This window comes from Schistocerca nitens, chromosome 2 (assembly GCF_023898315.1).
Source record: "Schistocerca nitens isolate TAMUIC-IGC-003100 chromosome 2, iqSchNite1.1, whole genome shotgun sequence".
Classification (NCBI taxonomy): Eukaryota; Metazoa; Arthropoda; class Insecta; order Orthoptera; family Acrididae; genus Schistocerca; species Schistocerca nitens.
The window spans coordinates 324965657-324990459 of record NC_064615.1 but is presented as its reverse complement, the minus strand read 5'-3'; the positions used below and the strand labels follow the sequence as shown (position 1 = coordinate 324990459).

General features: G+C 40.4%; 1 protein-coding gene across 2 annotated transcripts in view; it reads left to right on the top strand.

The window, feature by feature from the left end:
- The first annotated feature begins 3228 nt into the window (after positions 1-3228).
- The window catches only part of LOC126236122 (transmembrane protein 147), a 30550-nt gene continuing 8975 nt past the window's right edge, over positions 3229-24803 (top strand). Inside the window, exons 1-4 of one of the 2 annotated variants that reach the window (XM_049945196.1) lie at positions 3229-3454; positions 3684-3813; positions 17543-17764; positions 19216-19383. In XM_049945196.1, the coding sequence (XP_049801153.1) occupies positions 3378-3454; positions 3684-3813; positions 17543-17764; positions 19216-19383 (597 nt within the window). In that variant the 5' untranslated portion in view covers positions 3229-3377. Of the gene's footprint in view, positions 3455-3683; positions 3814-17542; positions 17765-19215; positions 20228-24803 lie in introns of those variants that run through there. The other variant, XM_049945195.1, reaches the window with a different exon arrangement.

Genomic DNA, 24803 nt, shown 5'->3' with positions numbered 1-24803 from the left:
CCGAGAAACCTGTTTCATTACGAATATCGCTTAGTAAAAGTATTTATCTGCTGTTTCCAGTTTAGCTAACTGTCTATTTTTACATCTAAAAACTTAATTGAAGCTGTTTCTTTCAGTCCTTTTTCGTCTAAAAATGTCTATGCATTTATTGTTGAAAATCGGATTAACGGGTAGCTCATTTTCTGTGAACCATTGTGTTGTATTTTGATTGCAGTGCTTCAGAATTTTTAGAAACATATAACACTGTCATATCATATGCATACAGTATCTCATTCTCATTTTCATATGTTTGTACATTATTTACGAATAAACTGTACAGCATAGGCCCCATTATAGATCCTTGAGGTACACCATATTTAACACCTGCAACTTTTGGTCTGTGTAAGTTGTCAGTGGTTACGTATTGCTCTGTGTTATTGAAATATGATGTTATCCAATCTGCTATATGCCTATGAGTACCAGTATTCTCTAGTTTCATCATTAGGACTGCATGATTGTGTCAAACGCCTTGAGTAAGTAAAAAAAAAAAAAAAAAAAAAAAAAAAAAAAAAAAAAAAAACCTCCACACACTACCGTCCTGTAGTCCAAGATCTGTACAATAAATTCTGGTAATTATTCAATTGCTGTTTCCATTGATTTCCCTTCCTGGTTTCCATGCTGTGCTGGAGTTATTACATTATGCTTTTCCAGGTAAGCAGATAAACTGTTGAGCATAAGGATTTCTAGTATTTTTGAGAAGTCTGAAACTAAAAATAGTTGTCTGTAGTTGTGACATCATTATCCTCTCCATTTCTGTGCACAACCTTCTACCACAATTCTCAAATCAAGTGTTACCTATGATAAATTATGCTCTATGTAAATTCTGCTGGTCAGCTTCCCCTTTCTTTAATTTCTCCCAGTCCATGTTCTACTATTTTTCCTTCTGTAACCTCTCCCTTTGAAATTTTTTATGGACCATGTACATACTGTTTGGCGATCAGATTCTTCAGGGAGACAGTTAACAATGGATCATGTCTGGCAGAGGAAAATAACCATGTGCCTATTGTTCATTAATGGCCATCGACTTGGTAATTACACATTATCAGGATCTGTTATAAATGGCAACACTATGTATACAAACTTGTTTATTGGTTCCCAGCAATGAAAATTCTTAATAATGCCTTCCACACCCACACTTTTGCAACTCACACTGACAATTTACCATTGTGGACAAATCACTATTTAAGTGAGCTTGATTCTTTCATCCATACCAGTTTCTAATTTTACTATAGTCTTCTACAGGTCGTTAATACAAATAAATACTTATCGGTAACTTCAGTTTAACTCACACTAGAAAAGCTAACTCTCACTCATTCTGATTAACTTTCATATATGTAATTATTAAAGAATAAGCACTCGTTTGTCCTCTCAACATTGCCTTCAACTTTTACCACAGCCAATCCCCATCCTATTGTCCAATCAACATTTCTACCTTCCGAAGCCAGCCTGCATGTTATGCACTGAAACAATGTTGGAATGACTCGACAATGTTTCCCCACAAAAACAGTCACCTAGCATACTGAAAGCTCCAGAATGTTAGACTCGCTGGCTAGCTTGTACTGACGAAAGAGTGCAATTGTAGCAGACACAGTACTCCAAAATTTCACTTCCTTTTCATATCGAATTCCGGTCCCCCATCACAAATAAATATTCGTCTACTTTAACTATCTAGCTAATTTCTTTTATCTCATCACACATTCTTTCAACCTCTTAATGGTCTGCATAGCTAGTTGGCACATACACATGTTTTACTGTGGTAGGTGTTGGTTTTGCATATATTTTGGCTATTATAATGCATTCACTATACTGTTCATAGTAGCTACTATCATTCCTACTTTCTTATTCATTATTAGACCTACTCCTCCATTACCCCCATTTTGGATTAGTGTTTATAACCCTATTGCCACCTGACCACCACAATTCACAAATTACCTCAACATATAGCTTCAGTTTATCCATTTCCCTTTTCCGATTCCAAATTAAGAGATCTAACATTCTCTGACCAGTAGAATGCCTGTTTTCCTTTTTCTCATGACAGCGTCCTCCTGAATAGTCCCCAAGTGGAAATCCAAATAGCAGACTATTTGAATGAAAAAGTTCTATATTTCTGCCTGGAGACCAAGGCAAGTAGTCATGGTGCACTGAAAATGTTCCCAACTGTAATTCAATATTTTGATTACGAAACCAGCGGTATTCAAAGAAAGGTCAGTGACTTACGAGACAGTCGAATCGAAACTCCAGAAAGTATTGCCAACTACACCACCACAAAAAAATTAGTACACCTGCACAACACCAATTTTGATGTGATCGTGATGACAGACTGTGTCACCTGGGGGATAGCAGATGTATTGATAATGGTTTCAACGTCGTCTGCAATAGATAGCGTAGGGACATAGCTACAAGAGCGCCATTTTTGTCTACTCTATAATAGAGAATGCTCGCAACCAGAAGTCTCTGTGTGGTGCAAACATGTGAAGCAAGTAGGCAACCATGCCCCAGAGATGCACTAGTGCTTCCCACAGCCAACTGAGCGAGTTTGAAAGGGGTCAAATTGTGTCCACCCGAATGGCGAGGTGGTCCTTTCAGAGAATTGCCACACTAGTTGGACACTGCATCTGTTGTGCAACGATGCTGGTATCCGTGCTCACATCAACATTCTCACACCTGTAGATGAGGTTCTGGAAGTCCATACAGCAAAGACACCTACCAGGATCGTCGTATTGTAAGGGCAGCAATGGCATATCATACAGCAACGAGTACCACACCACAGACAAAAGGGCTTGTGAGCCCAGACGTGTCGACACGAACAGTTGTCAAAAGGTTATTAGCAGTGGGACTACGGGCACACACGCCTTTAGCTCGTCTTCCACCTAACGCGACAGCGTCCACGTGCATGCCTCAACTGGTGCTACAAGGGGATCACTTGGTAGGTGTACTGGTGCTGACCTCTCCTTTCGAACAAACGAAAGTTGCTGAAACTTATGGGCGTCAAGCTAGTAATTAAACTTCTCGGAATATCTGGCCAACTGGCATGGTAGTGAGGCAGTACGATGTTTCCTCAGGCGAACTGTCTGGCACGGGAGGTGATGGCGGTATGCATGTGCAAGTTTTTATTGCCTACGGAAGCCCAGATTCAGTCGATTTCACAAAATGATCGATTATTACAATGAATAAACAAAAGTCCTGTTTTCTTTCTTACGTGGTTTGGTTGGAGGGTTCCGAAATTAGTAGAAACTAGACAGCTGATAATTTTTAGGTTAATATAAACGTGACTGGGAATATTTATATGTAGCTGATACAAGTTATTTAGGCCATTTTGTCGAAGTGTGTTTTAGAGAATGACGTTATACCATTTTGGAAACTGCGTCGCTCTCGTATATGTTCCTTATTATCTGACTTACAAATATTCCGGACTGTGAGTGTACACAATCTTTTTCTTTGTATTGATTAAGCCCTGTTACCGGTAGCTGTTAACTCACATGAACAACCAATACATTAAATTCTACCACAATAATCTTTATCTAATATAGTACGTATATCTGAAAGTATGGAAACTCGAGAGTATACAGGAGAGAGTGCCGGTTCCTGATTGTTTTCACCCTTACTATTGCCTTGCGAATGCAGTCTCATTTCTTGTGTTACAGATCCGAATATGGTGCCTTTTGGAAATGTGTTCAAGCAGGGGGCATATACGTGTTTACTCAGCTTTGTAAAATGCTTGTGTTGGCTACCTTTTTCCCAGCTAGCGACGTTGGTGGACAAGACGTGATAGCGGTATGTGGAACTAATTAATTCCAGTCAGATCTGAGCCAGTTTTCTAACGAAGAACACCGTAATATTTTCTTGACAATATGTGAAACATTAATTTACGAGAATAAATGCTATTGGAAGAGACTTTTTTTTGGGGGGGGGGGGGGGAATGGTTTCATGTTCACGTATTGAACCAAATTAGTCGTGCAAATGGGCATAAATAGCCTATGGAATATCGTCGTGGCCGTAATGGAAAAAATTAAATTTATCAGTAATATTTACTGCTAGCTACTGCAATATGAGGACAGTGTAAGAGTTCCTTTTACTGACAAATGTATTGGTGACTCATCAATACCGTAAAGTTCCTTTTTATATTATTTATAGCAATATTTTGTGTACCATACATCATTATTCAAAGCTAGTGATGAAAGACCCTTCTAATATATAGCTGTCGAAACATTTAATGAAACAATTTTATTGTCTGTTCCAACATTCAGTTATTATAATTTCAGATCTTACAGGCAATTTTCTCTCAAGTGCCAAAGCTTTGTTTTATTAATGTAGGTGTTCATGTTACATTTAGAAGCCAACAAATTAATGTGCTAAATGGTTCTTTGAAGATTATCTTCATTTTCTTGATATGTTATCTGATCAAATGAGTGTAACAGATGTTTTTATGCCATAGACAATAATTTTTTTCCAAGCCCTATGTAGATCATGTCTGTGGTTCTTGAATAGAGTTGGTGACATACCACATCCTTTTATAATTACCTGTGTTGTCTTTAATTGTTTAGATCTTCAATTTAATGTTTAAATTTTTGTAAAGAGCTTTTACAGAGATATTTTCTTTCATAATCTGCTACTATAAGTGTATATTGACTTTGTTATAAGCTTTTTCATAATTGACAAACACTATGCTTGTCACTAAGTTACAGTTATTCCTTTTCTGAAGTTGTTGTTTTATACTAATAATATCATGAATGTGGGATCATCTGTTTCAAAATTGTATTTGTTCCTGTTGTAAAACTGTATCAGTGGTAGGATGCAATCTTTTATTTAATACAGTCCTGTAGATTTTATAGCCTGTGTTAATGAGGCTGATTCCTCTACAAGTGTTTGGGTCACTTTTCTTGTCTCTCTCAAACATGGAGAACATTTTAGCCAGGTACCTCCATATTTAAACAGTTTGATATTTATTCCATCTGTCCAACTTGCAGATAAAGAAGAATATTCAATATGAGCTGTCAGCTTTGATCACTGGCATAGGAACTGCGCGACAAAAGGCATTAACAAGATGGCAGTTTAAAGTGATATAGATGGCTGTTTCTTCAAATGAGCTAAGATACAGATCAGTCTGTCACTACAGCCAGGCTTTTTGAGTTTCACATTTGTTAGCTTCACCAACACACTACCAAACTGTCACCTCCCAACCTAACCAAGACCTCAGGCAAAGCGCAGAACAGTCTTTCCGAACAGCCAAGTTTCTTTGCTTTCACTCTTGTTGGCTTTGCCAAGTAATAACAAAACTGAGTATACACTCCAAAATGATTGCAGCAGGCATTGTCACTCATATCCAATATTCCTCTTGACCCCATTGCTTTTCTGTCCTTCAATTTTTGCATTGCTATGTCTAATTCATATATTTCAGTGACATTTGTTTTTCTTTGATTGGACAATTTTCACAGTATTCCTCTTCTGAAGTGTCACCCCAGAATTTTGATAATGGTGTTCTCATTATTCTAGAGTCATTATATTTATTGTGCCTGTATCTTTCTCATTTAATTCATGTATCTTATTAATTTGTATTATATTTATTGTCCCCTATGAATGTCATATTCAGTTTTCCTATTGAAATATTCCCACAATTCCGTTTTTTTGTGGTATATTTCTAACTATATTTCTTTTCCTGCAATATGTTAAGGCAGGCAAACATGTAACTCTATGCTTGACAAGCACATTTGAGCAAGCATGCAGAAATTCCTGGCACCTCCACATGGTTCGAGTATGCTTGTACAAGTGTTAGTTTGTTTACCAGAAAATGTCAAGCTTAGACGACGAGGTGCTGGCTTTACATCCACATTAATGCTCATAGTCTGCAAGCCACCATATGGAGCATGTTGGGGGATACACTGTACTACTACTACTACTACTACTACTACTAGTCATTTCTTCTCCTGTTCCACTCACAAATGGAGCGAGGGAAAAACAACTGTCTATATGCCTCTGTATGAGCCCTAATGTCTCATAGATTTATCTTTGTGGTCCTTATGTGAAGTGTGTGTTGGTGACAGCAGAATCTTCTGTAGTCAGCCTCAAATGCCGGTTCTCTAAATTTTCTCAGTAGTGCTCCTCGAATTGCATCTTCCCTCCGCTGATTCCCACTTTAGGTCCAAAAGCATCTCAGAAATACTTGTGTGTTGTTTTAGCCTACTGGTAAGAAATCTAGCAGCCCATCTCTAAATTGCTTTGATACCATCCTTTAATCCAACCTGGTACAGACCCCAAGCACTTGAGCACTAGTCAAGAATAGGTCGCACCAGCATCATATATGCAGCCTCCTTTACAGATGATCCACACTTTCCCAAAATTCTTCCAATAAAGTGAAGTCATCATTGACCTTCCCTACCACAATTCTCACATGTTTGTTGGATTTCATATTACTTTGCAAAGTTATGTGTGGATAAATAAGTGATGTGACTGCATCAAGCAGGAAAAATCTGAACATTATGAGTTTGTTTTTCCTACTCGTCTGCATTGACTTAGTTTTCAACATTTACAGCCAACTGCCTTTCCTCACGCCAACTAGAAATTTTGTCCAAGTCATCTTGAATCCTCCTTCAGTCACTCAACTTTGACACTTTCCTGTACACCACAGGATCATGAGCAAACAACCGCAGGTTGCTGCCGACCCTGTCTGACAGATTACAGGTAGCACTTCTCTTGGGCATTCCTGACTAAACCCTTGTCTCTGACAAACACTCGCCTTTGAGGACAACGTACTGGGTTCTATTACTTAAGAAGTCTTTGAGCCATTCACATATCTGGTAACCTATTCCATATTTCATATATTCGTTAACAGTCTGCAATGGGGCACCATGTCAAATGCTTTCTGGAAATCTTAGAACATAGTCGCACAAGTGATGCTTTCAAAAACAATGCTGATTCACGGACATAAGCTTCCAAGTCTCAAGAAAATTTGTTATATTCTAACTGAGAATATGTTCAAGAATTCCGCAGCAACCGATCTTAGGGATACTGGTATGTAATTTTGCCGGTCTGTTCTTTTGTCCTTCTTATACACAGAAGTCACCTGAGCTTGGGACTTTGCGTTGGGTGAGAAATTCACGATAAATGCAAGTTAGGCAAGTGGCCAATGTTGTAGAATACTCTTTGTAAAACTGAACTGGGTTTCTGTCTGGACCTGGCAACTTATTTGTTTTCAACTCTTTCAGTTCTCTGTGCCAGGGATGCATATTACTGTGTCTACTATTACTATGGAAATCTGTTCGATGGTCAAACAACAGAATGTTTGTATGATTCTCCTGATGGAATGATTTCTTAAGTGTAAAATTTAAACCTTTGGCTTTCGATTTGCTAAGATGATTAACTTACCAAACGAAAGCGTTGGTATGTTGATAAAGACACTAACAAACACACACAAAATTCAAGCTTTCGCAACCCATGGTTGCTTCATCAGGAAAGAGGGAAAGACGAAAGGATGTGGGTTTTAAGGGAGAGGGTAAGGAGTCATTCCAATCCTGGGAGTGGAAAGACTTACCTTAGGGGGGAAAAGGGACGGGTATACATGCGCGGGGGCGCGCGGACGCACGCACGCACACACACACACACACACACACACACACACACACACACACACACACACAGAGAGAGAGAGAGAGAGAGAGAGAGAGAGAGAGAGAGAGAGAGAGAGAGAGAGAGATTATATATATCCGCACATATAGAGACACAAGTAGACATGTGTAAAGGCAAAGAGTTTGGGCAGAGATGTCAGTCGAGGCGGAAGTACAGAGGCAAAGATGTTGAATGACAGGTGAGGTATGAGCCGCGGCAACTTGAAATTAGCGGAGGTTGAGGCCCATGGGTAACGGGAAGAGAGGACATATTGAAGGGCAAGTTCCCATCTCCGGAGTTCTGATAGGTTGGTGTTAGTGGGAAGCATCCAGATAACCCGGACGGTGTAACACTGTGCCAAGATGTGCTGGCCGTGCACCAAGGCATGTTTAGCCACAGGGTGATCCTCATTACCAACAAACACTGTCTGCCTGTGTCCGTTCATGTGAATGGACAGTTTGTTGCTGGTCATTCCCACATAGAAAGCTTCACAGTGTAGGCAGGTCAGTTGGTAAATCACGTGGGTGCTTTCACACGTGGCTCTGCCTTTGATCGTGTACACCTTCCGGGTTACAGGACTGGAGTAGGTGGTGATGGGAGGGTGCATGGGTCAGGTTTTACACCGGGGGCGGTTACAAGGGTAGGAGCCAGAGGGTAGGGAAGGTGGTTTGGGGATTTCATAGGGATGAACCAAGAGGTTACGAAGGTTAGGTGGACAGCGGAAAGACACTCTTGGTGGAGTGGGGAGGATTTCATGAAGGATGGATCTCATTTCAGGGCAGGATTTGAGGAAGATGTATCCCTGCTGAAGAGCCACATTCAGAGTCTGATCCAGTCCTGGAAAGTATCCTGTCACAAGTGGGGCACTTTTGGGGTTCTTCTGTGGGAGGTTCTGGGTTTGAGGGGATGAGGAAGTGGTTCTGGTTATTTGCTTCTGTACCAGGTCGGGAGGGTAGTTGTGGGATGCGAAAGCTTTTTTTTCAGGTTGTTGTTGGTGTAATGGTTCAGGGATTCAGGACTGAAGCAGATTCATTTGCCACGAAGACCTCCTGTAACCCGGAAGGTGTACACAATCAAAGGCAGAGCCACGTGTGAAAGCACCCACGTGATTTACCAACTGACCTGCCTACACTGTGAAGCTTTCTATGTGGGAATGACCTGCAACAAACTGTCCATTCGCATGAACGGACACAGGCAGACAGTGTTTGTTGGTAATGAGGATCACCCTGTGGCTTAACATGCCTTGGTGCACGGCCAGCACATCTTGGCACAGTGTTACGCCGTCCGGGTTATCTGGAGATGGGAACTTGCCCTTCAATATATCCTCTCTTCCCGTTACCCACCAGGCCTCAACCTACGCTAATTTCAAGTTGCCACCGCTCATACCTCACCTCTCATTCAACATCTTTACCTGTGTACTTCCCCCTCAACTGACATCTCTGCCCAAACTCTTTGCCTGTCTGTGTCTGTATATGTGCGGATGGATATGTGTGTGTGCACGCGAGTGTATACCTGTCCCTTTTTCCCCCTAAGGTAAGTCTTTCTACTCCTGGGACTGGAATGACTCCTTACCCTCTCCCTTAAAACCCACATCCTTTTGTCTTTCCCTCTCCTTCCCTCTTTCCTGATGAAGCAACCTTGGGTTGCGAAAGCTTGAATTTTGTGTGTTTGTGTTTGTTAGTGTGTCTATCAACATACCAACGCTTTCGTTTGGTAAGTTACATCAACTTTGTTTTTAGATATTTTTTCCCATGTGGAATGTTTCCCTCTATTATGTGGCGTATAGAGTTGCTAAAAATACGAAAATATAGCTCCCATATTAAATATTCATGGTAGAGACATTAGACTGTGGTAAACACACTGTGGAAACTGAGTCACAATACTGTTGATTTACTTCTTTGTATTCTTTGACTGGACCTACGTTACATTACAATCTTTGTACAGAATATAATGTAACAGGCCCAAATAAATATTAAATCACAGCAGATCACTGACAAATGCTTGCACAAGCCTCCCTATTCTTGGTACACATGCTCAAGCATCACATGCTTAAATACTTACGAAACTTGATCAAGCATCGAACTGCGTGTGCAGTGCTGATGCTTGCGCAGCTTTATCCTACACATACTCAAGCATCCTTGTCAAGCCTCTGAGCGAGCTAGTCCAGCAGTTAACACATTGGAGTAGGAGGAATAGGGCTTAAATCCCCATTTTGGTCCTCCACAGTTATGTTTTCCATAATTTTGCTGAACTGGTTAAGGCAAATGCTGGTACAGTTCTTTGACAAGGACATGACTAATAACTTTCTCTATCATTGGCCCCTCGGAGCTTGTGCTATATTTTTAATGGCGTGGTCATCGATAGCATGTACAACTACAATCTTCTTTGTAAATAGATCATCAGATATCAATTTGAGTCAGCCACAAGAAGTTTAAAATGTTAACAGGTTGCATCAAGAACATGAAGTAAGATGAGAGAGGCAACAATTTCAGATTTTGAAGCCATTGACAGAGGCGTGCATCGAGCCTGTGTGACCCAAGTGGGACTATAGTCGTGACAGCTGGACGAGCCTTGACTCGCACTTCTTGGTCAGGTGGTGGATCCGCACCGAGACCCACCTAAATGCACAGTATAATAGCCTGGGTTCACTCAGAGGCCCATGTGGCTTGGCTGCTCATTGACTCGGGTGACCACCAGACAGGGCGATACAAAATTCTCAGTGGCCCATTTGCAAGCAGTTTTTACTTCGCACACTATTTTCCAATGCAGTATTTCACCTCTGATCTTGTGTTAAATTGTATTTGTGTGAAAAGGCCTCTGATCTTGTGTTAAATTGTATTTGTGTGAAAAGGCTTTTTTCTTACACTTATATAAACAGGAAAGTCAGGAACAGTGTGATTCCTTAATCTTCTCCACTGCTTGTAATTGGTGAATCAACATGTTGATATCTTTGTGTGAAAACAACTTTGTACCTCAGTAGAAAGCAGATAATTTTATTATAGGTGATCTGACTAATTATCAAATTTTTTTCAGTACTGTGTAAAGAAATGACAAGTATTTTTAAGTTTTTATTGACACACATGGAAGTTAGGTGCTTATCTCATGGCAGAATTGTTCTCATTGTATGAAGTTATCATTTTCTCACCAGCTACATCTTTCTGAAGCCAGACATGGACATATTTGGCAGGTATTTTCCTAAAAATCATCAGTTCAAATTTATTACTTCATGGAGTAAGTCTGTGCAAGACTTTATCAATCATTCGTTTAAAAGTTTACAATTTAGGTGATCTGTATAAATTCCAATCAAAATCAGTTCTTTGATACCATTCACAATTTTGTAGTAGAAATTGATTTTTCTTGGGATGAAAATGTCAGGAACGTAATTAAAAAACATTTGAAGAGACTTGGAAAGTTTTGGGAAAACTATTTCCTATCAAATAAAGCCATAACAGCTATGTTATGTCTCATCTACATATTTGTGTGAAAAGTATCTTTTTTCTTACACTTAATAAACAGTAAATACAGAAACAAACTTTCTGCTGAAAGTAATTTCAGTGTGGCTTTAACTTCAGTGATTCCCAAGTTCAGATTTATGTACCAGGCAAAGTAGATGGATCCTTCTCACAGAATTCCAAGGAAGGGTTGGGCAAGTTAATCCCCTGTAGGTTAACAGAGAAGTGTAAAATATTTTAATAGCCTATTACCAACTCAACCTACCCATCGTGCGAAGGCCTTCATCAGCTCTTCTGATGTTACACAACTGGAATATAATCTGTATGAAAGCATTAGAGCTATTAAACCATTTGCTTGTACTTCAGTTATTTGCAAAATACAGTAAGTACAATTAATTTTGTAAGTCGGGGTTTCGCACATACTAGATTTTTGTGGAAGGGGGTCACTGGTTGAAAAAGTTTAGGAACCATTGCTCATAGGTATTTGCAAAGAATATCAGCATGACATATTAGTTGTTTGATACAGCCATTAACTTAACCATTGGGTGCAAATACATGTGTTAAAATTAAAAACTAAAGTAAACAACAAACAAGAAAAGGTAACAAAGTTTTAATGTTTAGTTGTTCATCTCATTCTTTCTTCCTCATGGAAGATTATTTTTGCTAGAATCAAATCATTTGAAATTCATGTACTTCTGATGAATATGGAGTGAGAAAGAAATGCAAAAATATAGATCTTCTGATAGGGAATATTAGTTTGGCTTGCCCAGGAGATTTGTCTGGATTCATTTTCTTTTAGTAAAGCACAATCACACCTGGAAAAGCATATTTTGCCAGGAAAATCAAAGGTTTGTCAACAGGTGAGAAGTCTAGCAGCCAGTTGCAGACATGGCAGCAACCTAGAGGTGTTCTAGGATGAAACCAGTTCCAACCCAATAAATGTATAATAATATAGCTGAGGTGGTTTTCACTGATCATTAGAATTAGCGTCAATTCAGCTGTGCTGCTCAACATAATGAAGAAACAAAGTTTTCCATAAATTTTCTTGCCTCAAATAAATAAAAAATATTTTTCTTCTCATAACGCTTGTACAACCTTCTGGATGAATTGCGATTGCAGGCTTTCTTGGCATATTCCGGTGATGAACTCTTCTTGGATGATCAGTCAAGTGTCGGCATCTTGTTGCAACATTTCGGTGGGTTTCGTACCCATCATCCTCAAGTGAGGTGTTGGGATGTTGTGCCGCACATATCCATATAGATGCTTGACCACAGTTCTCTTCTGCAGGCGGGCCAATCACGTGCCTTTGGAAAGGGGCGCCGAGCGGCTTGGCCGGTGGTGGGGGATCACGGCGCAGCTCTGGTGTGGGTGTCAAGTCCTGGTCGCCGTCCATTCTGTCCATGGACGCCGCCACCTTCAGAATGGAGCATTCCTGATGTATCTTCCCATTTTCAAAATACCACACTGTGCTAAGCTGAAATCTACTTTTCTGGTTGGCGATTGTTGTGGAGACGTATTTCCGCTGCCTCCTTGAAGATGGAGTCCCAGAATCCATTGTGGCACTGCGTATCTTCTTCGTTTCTTCAAAGTTGAAGGTGTGCCCCTTGTTAACGCTGTGCTCTGCTACCGCGGACTTGCTTATGTGTCCTCAGCACATGTTTCTGATTCGCTTTGTACAGTGCTGTGATATACACCATTGTATTTGTCCAATGTACTGCCTTTCACATTCACATGGGATACTGTAGATGCCCCGCATCTGTAATCCTAAAGGGTCTTTGGTTGAGCCAAGTATGTCCGTTACATTGTGTGGAATATGGCTTTTATACCGTGCTTTTTCAGTATTATTGTGATTTTGGCTGTTGGCGGGCCAGCATAGGGCAGGAATGCCACAGGATTTACTTCATCTTCTTCTTGCTTGTCCTCCCACCTCTAGTCTGTCCATAACACACGTCTTATCTGCATCCCGCTGTAGTCGTTTTTTCAGAAAGTTTCCCGCAGATGATACAACTCCTGTGGCAAACTCCCTCTGTCACGGATGGACCTGGCTCTATGTACCAACATGTTTAGTACTGAGTTTCATTGTGCTGGATGGTGGCAGCTCTGAGCATTGAAATAATGGTCTGTTGTAACGTCACCGGTTTTCCTGGTTGGTAGTTGATAGATTAGTATTGATCAGCCCTGGCTAAAACTCGGCGATAGTCGGTAGAGCGATGATACTGTTATTAGGTAAAGACGACATTACAAAAAAACAGTGCTGAACTGAACTCTCGACGTGTGCGTGATATCTACTTCACCAATTGTGACCAATATTATGCTACTCGTCGTCATTAACTCGTTTATATTTGATGGTTTAACAGTTTCTATAAAAACATTACTGATGAGTTCAATTTAGTTCCACAGACACCAACCTCCCCATAGTTTGGTTGTAATTTCAAATCTGTAATAAGTCGGTAACATTTCGATTGCTTCTTAACATCAAAGAGTTTCTGTATATGCGCCGAGCGCTTCAGTCAAATATTATTGCAGCACGCGAAAGATCACAGTTATGTCTCTAAACAATTTTGTAATTTGGAATCACAAATACGTAAATTGGCACAAAAGGGTGGTTTATTTCCCAATAACAATCACTTCCTAACAAGTCTGTGAGGAAGATGCTTTCCCAGGTGGGGGGAGGGGAGGGGTAATTTATAAATTATCGGCTTTAAAACTATTGCCAAGTCCCAGGTCCATTTGTAATTAGGAATGAAGTTAATTGTCTATCACTGTTCAATGCCTAACTAGAGTTGAGTTCAAGCCATCTAATTAAAAAGTTCACTTCAGTCTAATATAAGGTAGTCCTTTATCTGAATTCTAAATGATGTTATAGTTGAAGTCAATGTTTCATTTCACTGCGTCATAGTAGATCGCAATTATCAATCCTTGAAAAATAATATAACCACGCCTACATATACGAGTATTCAAACAAGTCTGAACAGCTTTGGCTAACTCCTGTAACGTAGTGACAGTGGATCAAATTTCCCTGAGCTGTTACTCACAATTCTCAAAGAGTACTCACACAAAGTATTCTTTGAGACCGTTGGTTCTACTTTGCTAATTTTAATTAGCCTATAATGATTTTGCAATTTACTATGATTTTGAGTTTGATTTTACTGAGATTCTATCTTTCTTCTGTAAGTTGATAAATTACTAAGTATAAGGTTCTTGTTTCAATTACTGGTTATTATCCAAATAATAATGTTAAATGGAACTTTGGTTACTTGATCACTTTTTGTGGAATTTGTAACTTGTTTTGGGGAAAATTCTGGGGTATTTGTTTTTTTTTTTTTTTTTTTTTTTTTTTTTTTTTTTTTTTTTTTTTTTTTTTTGTCTGAGGAAGTGTCATTACACCGTGCGCGACTTTTTACTGTAGACAGTGTGTCCCAATGTACCGTCCAGGTTTCTTCTGGTTAAAATGTACAGGAAGGGTAGGCATCAGTTCTCTTCTACTTCCATGGTGAACTTGAAATTCTCATGTATGCCATTGAGATGACATAGAAATTCCTGTAGGTTTTCTTTGGCATGTGGCCACACCAAAAAAGTGTTGTCAACGTATCTATGGAATGCCTTTGGTTTTAGGCCAGTGCCACATCTTCAAAGCGCTCCATGTAAAGGTTGGCAATACTCGGAGCTAAGGGGGGGGCAATGGCAACCGCATCTATTTGTTCATAGAATTTCCTGCCACATTTGAAATAGGTGGTAGTTAGTCTGATTGTGTCTTCATCGAAGTGTCCCTCGAGAAGCGCTAAGGAATCATTCAGTGTCATGGGTGAAAAGGGACGTAACATCAAAGCTGACTAGTAGGTTCTTCTTATCTATGCACAGCTCTTGGAGTACGTTTACAAATTCTGTCGAATTCTTGATGTGGTGTGGGCAGTGAGCCTCAAGTGGTTTTGGTAGTTGTGCTAGGTGTTTGGCTATCCCATATGTTGGTGCATTTGCGGTGTTCAGACAAGAACACCATCAGAAGGCTTTACCCCTTGGCACCGACTTCTCCACAACTATATGGCCTCCCGAAGATCCTTAAGGAGAAGATTCCACTACATCCGATACTGAAAAAGCACGGTATAAAAGCCATCTTCCACGCAACGTGAAAAGTAAGGAACGTACTTAGCTCGACCAAAGACCCTTTAGGGTTGCAGACACCAGGCATCTACAGTATACAGTGTGAATGTGGGAGGCAGTACATTGGACAAACACAATGGTGTATATCACAGCACTGTACAGAGCACATCAGAAATGTGTGCTCAGTAGAAATAAGCAAGTCCGCAGTAGCAGAGCATAGTGTTAATGGGGGCACACCTTTAACTTTGAAGAAATGAAGATGATATGCAGTGCCAAAGAATTTTGGGACTCCTCCTTCAAGGAGGCAGTGGAAATACGTCTTCACAAAAATCTGGTCAACCAGGATAGTGGATTTCAACTTAGCGCAGCGTGGGATTCCGAAGTTAGGAAGATAAGTCAGGAACGCTCCATTCTGAAGATGACGGTGTCCGCAGACAGAAAGGACAGCGACCAGGATTCGATGCCCGCACCAGAGCCGTGCTGTGGGGGGGGGGGGGCATTGCTATGCAATATTAGTTTGCAATTGTCGTTAAATTATGATGGGTAAGGAAGCACATCTCTCTCACTTGCAGTGGAGTACTATGCTCCTACTTTTTGGTATCTGCGCAGGCCTTCTCCTGCAGCTGTGCTGAATGGCTGCAGATTTCTTGCACACATTCTTACACAATTCTCCAAGACAATTGATTTTGCTGATGCCAGAAGGTTGCTAGTACTCATGATCTGACTATTAGAAACAGCTCTGTAGGTATTGAAGTGTCACAACATACTACTAGTACTGCCACCATCACAGGAAGCTAATAATGCATGACAGCTAGTACACTCAGCAAAACCTACAGATTTATTTTGAATATTTATAATTTGTTTCAGGGAACCTTCGTTTTTCTCTTCCATACATGTTTTTTACCCCTTTGCTGTTCAATATGTATTTCTGACAACAACAACAATAATGATGATAATAATAATCCCAAAGTACAATAAAGAAAATCAAAACAGTTGAGAGTTGCCTACACTGTAATCATTTCAGTGCCTTGCACCGAGCTATGTGTGTAGGACTGTAATATCACTCTGTCCATTTTCCTGTTGCACTGAGTCCTGTTGACTTTTGGGGTTTGGCTGGGTACCCAAACGAGCTGCAGGCCTCAACAGCACATCGCAGCTTGCTGCACTCTGTTCACAGTATAGTTGAGCTTTACTGCCTATGGTGCAAGCAACAGAATGGAATGGAGCAGTCAGCTGCAGGCAGTCTCAAATGGTTAAATCTGGTAGGATGCATGGCTCTGGCAATTGGATCTTTCATTGGGAGTGAAAAGGAAGAGAGGGAAAATATTTAAAAATAAGTAAAAGTGTTGGAGACAAGCATCATTAAACTAGGTTATGTAGTGCTAATGACATTTGCATTTGGTATGGCCATTGTTTCCCTAAATCATTTAAGACTAATGCTGGGATGGTTCCTTTGTAAACGCCAGCTGGCTTCCTCCCAAAATCCACGCATGTATTTTGTTACATTAAATTTCTGCCATTACAGTCACCACATTGACCACATATTACAGTTGAGAGATTAGCTTCAATTCATTGTTACAAAACATTGCTTGATTTCTGTATTTTTATAGGCTACTGGTTGCAGGTGTCGGACAACAAACTGTGGTCACTCAAACCGACCACAAAAGCTTGGCAGACTTCGTGTCAGCCTCACCGCTGGAAGTAGGTTTTGCTTACCACTGGAAGGAAGTTTTGCTTGTCACATCGGACATAGCCCTTTCACACATGGCTTCCTCCTCCGGGGGGGATCTACGTTTCTGTGAAGTTTGTTGTTATGCTGCTTTCAGTTCAGCATATTGTGGCTTGTGTGTCCTGTATACTGATAATAGGGCAGCCCTTGGTTTTGCTGGAGATCTGCCCACCGTCGTCACAGATACTGATACCAGTGTTAACAGAGTGGTGAAATTTTGTGAACTATCAGGCCTCAGCCCTAAACTGGTGGGGAAGGGCGGCAGACTTAAAAACTGCTCTGCATGTGGGGACAGCCTTCGTCCCTACTCATGAGATGTCATGTTGACTTTTCATCAGGGAGTGCCCCCTCAACCCAACTCATCATTATCATCATCATCATCATCATCCCCCTCCCCCCCTTTTTCATCTCCTTCAAACAGCTCACATAAAGTGCTGCCAACATTGCTTTAAAAAACATGTAATGGCATTGCTTCTGTTTGTGTCATTTGATAATATTGCTATGCTTATTACAATTTGGCAATTGGCTGTAAGTGCTCCTTTTCTGTTCTAAATTTTTTAATTTGTTTAAAAAATTAAAAGCAACAGGATGATGACGCTGCCCTCTTTTTTCCCCACAGGAATTCCTTAAGGCATCTGTTGAGGTTGCAGACCTCTGTGGAATGTATGCTGTGCTGGCAGGCATACCAGGCAAAGGTCATGCTAAGGTGTTGACAGCTGGTATTGGTTGGGCAGGTGCTGATGTACTGCTGACACGTCTCCTGCTGCTTTGGGTAGGAGCTCGTGGTGCTGAATTTGACTGGACTTATATACGTGCCTCTCTGGACTCAAATATCAGTCTAGTAAGTAATCTGCATGTACAATCTGTAAAAAATAGGTTTAACAATATCGCTTATGTTAAGTGGCAACAGCAATATATGCCTTCCTGTAAGTCATTATTATTCTTTAGTAGGTGACAATACACTAGACCTATTACTGTTCTGATGCTTGGTACAGTACAGTGACAAAGTTAGGGAGCTCCAGATGACTTTCATTCTTTGAACTTAATGTTGAATTTCCCAGAATTTTTCTGTGATCTGCTTGAAGGACAGCACCTTAAAGTATCATAGCTCAGTAATGAGGGCTTAAGGCTTCTGGTAGTTAAAAGAAATGTAATATTTTAAATTTTTTTTGGTATCATTAACTGTATTGTCACCCAAAAGCTGCATGATGTACCGACAAGAGTGCTTATGATGTAATGACTGACTGAGTCCTTATACAAAGTGATAATATGGCAAATTACACATTCAGTTTTTTGTAGCTGGTTTGCTATTGCCTTCTTGCAACGTACATATGGTATTTCTAGAAATGATTGCATGATTATCAGAATGAAAGTAAGGGAGAGGGTGAAACCTTCGGCTATAAACATACACTGCTTCTTTAAAGACATACTAATAGGATGCTGGTACTATCAAACTCATCTGACAATCAAACTTTGTTTCATCACAAAAGTATTGGGGCCTTTGTCTGCATGTAGGCTGGTAGACTTCAGATATGTTTTGACACCATGGATTATTGCTCCTTTATCCAGTTTGAGAAGGCTCCTAGGAATGGAGGTGAGAAATTTCTGGAAATTTAGGAGGGTGTGTGGTAACTGGCAGGTGATCTCAGATGGAAAGAAATGAAATGGGTGATGCATAGTGCAATATGGGCATTGGATCAGTTTTGGTTATTACGTTAGATGACAAAGCAACATCTCCACTGTGGGGAGTGTAGATCCTTGACTGGTGCAGCAAGGTTCAATTTAGGTGTGGGAATAAAGGGGAGGCTTCCTATTTGGACTGGAACTTCTTCCCAATCTACAAAGTTTTGTGCTCCACTTACACTGTTAATCCCAAATCATCTGGGTCGTATCCCTACTAAAAACAAAGTTGCAAGATTTCCACATAAATCCTCAGTACATCCTATTCAAGCCTGTTAGTGGTGTATTCTATCACATCCATGGCAAGGTTGCCTGTGAAAGAAGCAATCTACATATAGCAGCTTCTCTACAACCATATTTTTTAGAATCCACCTGCCCTGAATCTCCAGTAGTTTGTCCTATACTTGACTCTGCTCCTGACTCTCTCCATCTCCTTCCCCAACTCAATCTGTTTCTTACTACTCCCTTTTAGATTTGTATTTCTGTGGATTCTTATCACCCTAGTTTTCTCTGAAGTCTTCCTTTTCTATACTCCCTTCTCAAGGAACTTCTCTCCTATTACCCCTTATGTATGAGTTTTACTTGTTGCTACATACGTGTACGTTGTTTCAGGTTCGGCATCTTACAAGTGCAGTGTTGGTTTGGTTGTGGTCCCGTCATGACCTAAAACGCTCACTGCTTCCCGCTGTGTCTGCATTGCTGCTGCTCTGTGCCTACCAACTTCCACTGTGTGATGGGATAGCAGCCACTGCAAATGTGGGGCCCTGGATGGCACTGCTGGTTCGTGCCGTGTCTACACTATGCCTCGCAGCTGCAGCTCTTTGGTTTTATGCAGGACTTGCTGGGGCAAATACGTAGTGTAGTTACACCTACACTGTTTTCAGTTTGTTTTGAGTACACAACTTGTGTGTGCTGTCAGTGAAGCTGAACTGCTGTGCAGCAGTTTCATCATATGGACTCAGACAATCGAGCTTGTTTCTCCCTGCAGTTGCAGAAACAATAGTGAACCAAACTTTCGTGTAGTCATGTTGCTAGATGATAAAAAAAGATAATGAATTGTGTGATAATTGTATTTGATGTAAAAATGAGGAACCTTTCTGTGGAAACACTCAACTTCACACCTATTTCCTGTTTTCCGTTGTATGCTAAAATTCTACACAACATTACAGTCTCATATTTTCTGCATATTAAGTCTGATGACAGTGAGTAGTTTATAATTGTTCTGGTATAGCTGAGGAAAGTCATTACTACTTGGTGTTTTTGTTCCTTGTCACTTCATCCCCTGTTATATGTTGTAGCTGTGAAAATTATCACCATCCAAGAAGAGGAATGATCTAAGTGCAGTCTGATTTTAGAGTGAAATAATATGCTTGTTAATTTGAGATATTCCGTTATCCAAAAGGTTTTCATAGACTTTGTTTTGTGGCGCCTTTTAAATCCAGATATTTAAAGAAGTTATTATTTCAGTACCTTTGTAACAGAATAGTGTTTGCTAGATTTGTACATGTCATGAGGTGAAGTGCCATGAAATTTATGCAGCTTTGGTTTTTTTATTTCACATTACTCTTAGTTTTGTGCAAAGATAATTTATGCATCAGGAGAATAATACTGCTACTACAAAGTCCTTTTTCATTTTATTTACTTATAGTGCAGAAAATCTTGAAGTAAAATTTATTGCCCTTGCGCTGATAGTACACTATGAAAATGGCTGGCATTTATAGACAAAATTGATTCTAGTCAAAGTTTAAAAATTGCTTGATTTGGCTGTACAGTTTAATCTACACTCTAAAGTGCCCCATGGTGCATTTTGAATCCTTAATCACTTGCTTTCCTAGTATGGTGCAATGGTAAAAATGAGTGTTCTCTTGCATTAACTTTTTATGTAAAACTAGCTTTTCATCTGCAGCTTCACCCACGCAAGCCCATGTCACATATATTGCATACAGTATATGTCTGAACCCCTTCTGTTTTCCTCTACATGACTCCAAAGAGGATGTTAAATTTATTTGTAGAATTCAGCCTTGTTGCATGATTTTTGGTACCAAAACACATTGTAAAAATATTAGCTCCCAGTACGGCCAATTCGTGTGACCTGGTTGATACACTTTACACAAATTACACTTCATACTGCTAAAGTACTCCAATTAAATACAAGGAAAGGAATATCAAAATGTGTTTAATACTTACAGACTGTTTCAGAACGTTGTTGCAAATCAACCCCCTCTTACTCTCATTCCTGTTCCGGAGTGGTAGAAGTATTTCCACATTACTTTTATACAAAATATGAGTCATTAGTTTATATACTGAATTATGTGAAATGCTTTCATAAAAATAATCAGGAAAAATTTAAATATCTCTCTCTCCTAATTCGAAATCCCCCCCCCCTTTTTCCTGCTTCATCACACCCTATCCCTCTTCCACTTGCCTCATACAACAGCCTGCCTCTCTCTCTCTCTCCCCCCCCCCTCCCTCCCCCCCCCCCCTCTCTCTCTCTCTCTCTCTCTCTCTCTCTCTCTCTCTCTCTCTCCCCCCCCCCTCCCTCTCACTCTCACTCCCTCTCACTCTCCCTCCCTCCCTCCACATCATCCTCTGGCCCCCTCTCTCTGCTCAGCTGTGCCCATCCACTTGTACAGTCTCTGGAACACATTCCAATACTACTGTTGTGCAGAGCAACCTAGATGTGAGAGGTTACCGACTGTACTACCTCCACCCCCATGGGAGCTAGGTGATTCTAATCCACACAGTACTTCTTCCCAGCCAATAAGTAGTATGTGTGCCATATTTGGCTAAAATCTGTCCAGTTTCCATCACCTGGCATGGATAGTGGATATTCTCGAGATGTTGATTCGTCCAGCCTATACCATCTGAGATGCTGATGGAATTGGGAGATTGCCAAACTGTGGTACAAAATAGATATTCACCTTGTCAGATACAGAGGGTGCTACAGATGTATGAATGGCGAACACAGATGAGAATGAGGCCCGCCAAGTCAACAGCTTACCTTCCAAATGTCATGAATATATCTGCAAAAACAGAGTACTCGGGAAACATCATGTTAATGTGGTCTTCTGTCCTCCATGCAAGTTGTAATTCTTGTATAAGGCAAACCGCCTGTACTATTTAGAAGTGCATTGTGGAGCACCAGCAGTATACTTATACCCTCCAAACTAGGCGATTCTCTATTGTCAAACACTGTGTTTCTGCTGGTCATTAAATGAACTATAATGAATCAAAAATTGTTGCCATAATCGAAATTCCGGGACTCTATCATATGGAATCGGTGGAAATACAACTACCTGAGAACTTTATTTGATCAGGACTGTGATTTAGTGTAACAGCACATGTAAGCCTGTCGTTGGGAATCTTCCAGAGCTGCATTGCTGTCTTTTTGTGAGTTCACTGAGTAAAGATGGTTGATCAGAAAATGATGGGGCAGTAGTGGAATTTTCTGTGCTCAAATATCGTCTGCATACCAAGTTAGAGTACACCAGGATAGTTTACTTTCGCCAATATACATCTGAAAATGGCCAGAAAACTTATGAACTCGAGTTGCTGTTATGCAGCAGTCCTTCCAAAATTGGAACTCTTATGTAGTGACTAAAGTTAGTCAGTTAGAATTAGGCATGCACATTTCTCAAAAGCTACCTCTGTAACTGATGCATAATTGTGCAGTGGCACTCAACCCATAGAAAGCAGGTTAAAATCATAATGGTAGAAGAAATCGTCACTATTATTCAACTGTCAAGGAGAAGTGATGGTGTAGAGTTTGTTATTACAAATCTCATTGCCACTGTCTGGAGTTAAATTCCAAACAATTCCTCAGTGCATCACAAAACTGTAAACAGTGATCTATCCGTTAGATAGGAATGTTAAGCTCAGTAGTCCCCTTGATCCAACACTACACTATACAATCAATCATCAGTTATCCACACTCAGGTGGTGGGATACCTGTTCAATGAAAAATGGTGAGGCCTCACATCACGCATTCTTGGCATACAGCCATGCTACAATTTGTGGCAGCACTTTCACCCCATAAATGCCCATGTTGCATTATAGCAAGACATACTATACACATCACTGAAAATTAAACAGTATACCTGGATGTGTAGGATGTTGTTGTTGTGGTCTTCAGTCCTGAGACTGGTTTGATGCAGCTCTCCATGCTACTCTATCCTGTGCAAGCTTCTTCATCTCCATTATGAATTCAACCTACATCCTTCTGAATCTGCTTGGTGTATTCATCTCTTGGTCTCCCTCTACGATTTTTACTCTCCACGCTGCCCTCCAATACTAAATTGGTGATCCCTTGATGCCTCAGAACATGTCCTACCAACCGATCCCTTCTTCTAGTCAAGTTGTGCCACAAACTTCTCTTCTCCCCAATCCTGTTCAACACCTCCTCATTAGTTATGTGATCTACCCATCTCATCTTCAGCATTCTTCTGTAGCACCACATTTCAAAAGCTTCTATTCTCTTCTTGTCCAAGCTATTTATCGTCCATATTTCAATTCCATACATGGCTACACTCCATACAAATACTTACAGAAACGACTTCCTGACACTTAAATCTATACCCGATGTTAACAAATTTCTCTTCCTCGGAAACGCTTTCCTTGCCATTGCCAGTCTACATTTTATATCCTCTCTACTTCGACCATCATCAGTTATTTTGCTCCCCAAATAGCTAAACTCCTTTACTACTCTAAGTGTCTCATTTCCTAATCTAATACCCTCAGCATCACCTGACTTAATTCGACTACATTCCATTATCCTCGTTTTGCTTTTGTTGATGTTCATCATATATCCTCCTTTCAAGGCACTATCCATTCCGTTCAACTGCTCTTCCAAGTCCTTTGCTGTGTCTGACAGAATTACAATGTCATCGGCGAACCTCAGAAGTTTTTATTTCTTCTCCATGGATTTTAATTCCTACTCTGAATTTGCCTTTTGTTTCCTTTACTGCTTGCTCAATATACAGATTGAATAACATCGGGGAGAGGCTACAATCCTGTCTCACTCCCTTCCCAACCACTGCTTCCCTTTCATGCCCCTCGACTCTTATAACTGCCATTTGGTTTCTATACAAATTGTAAATAGCCTTTCGCTCCCTATATTTTACCCCTACCACCTTCAGAATTTGAAACAGAGTATTCCAGTCAACATTGTCAAAAGCCTTCTCTAAGTCTACAAATGCTAGAAACGTAGGTTTGCCTTTCCTTAATCTAGCTTCTAAGGTAAGTCGTAGGGTCAGTATTGCCTCACGTGTTACAACATTTCTACAGAATCCAAACTGATCTTCCCCAAGGTTGGCTTCTACTAGTTTTTCCATTCGTCTGTAAAGAATTCGCGTTAGTATTTTGCAGCCGTGACTTATTAAATTGATAGTTCGGTAATTTTCACATCTGTCAACACCTGCTTTCTTTGGGATTGGAATTATTATATTCTTCTTGAAGTCTGAGGGTATTTTGCCTGTCTCATACATATTGCTCACCAGATAGTAGAGTTTTGTCAGGACTGGCTCTCCCAAGGCCGTCAGTAGTTCTAATGGAATGTTGTCTACTCCCGGGGCCTTGTTTCGACTTAGGTCTTTCAGTGCTCTGTCAAACTCTTCACGTAGTATCATATCTCCCATTTCATCTTCATTTACATCCTCTTCCATTTCCATGTGTAGGATATCGATAGCAAAGTAAATAGTAATTTGACTGGTAGCACTAGTTGTGGTAGCACTAGATGGCCTGAAGAAGGTGTTCACATTGCTGTGCAAATAGCTCCAGGTCAAATATTCTCAACATTCTTCAGGTAACTCAATATTCCATGTGGTATCTCTGAGAGTATTTAGGGCTCTATAGGCCTACACACCCATTTAAATTGGATAATGTCAAGCTTTCAAGTAAACTGTGCCAAAGAGCAGAGAAAATGGAACCTATTTCAGGCAGAGAATTGCAGTTTGCACAGATAACTGCTCAGTTGACTACCTGCCATGACTCTGGTATGAGGGGTGCTTCTTGCATTCAAGAGCTATGGAGATCTACCTTAAGTCTGGAGCCTAGAACACTCTCACTATAGTAACAACAGCAACCTATGACTGTCTTATACGTAAGCTGATGGTAACTGATGTTTCCATGCGAAGGGGGAGGTGGTGGTGGTGGTGGTTAGTGTTTAACGTCCCGTCGACAACGAGGTCATTAGAGACGGAGCG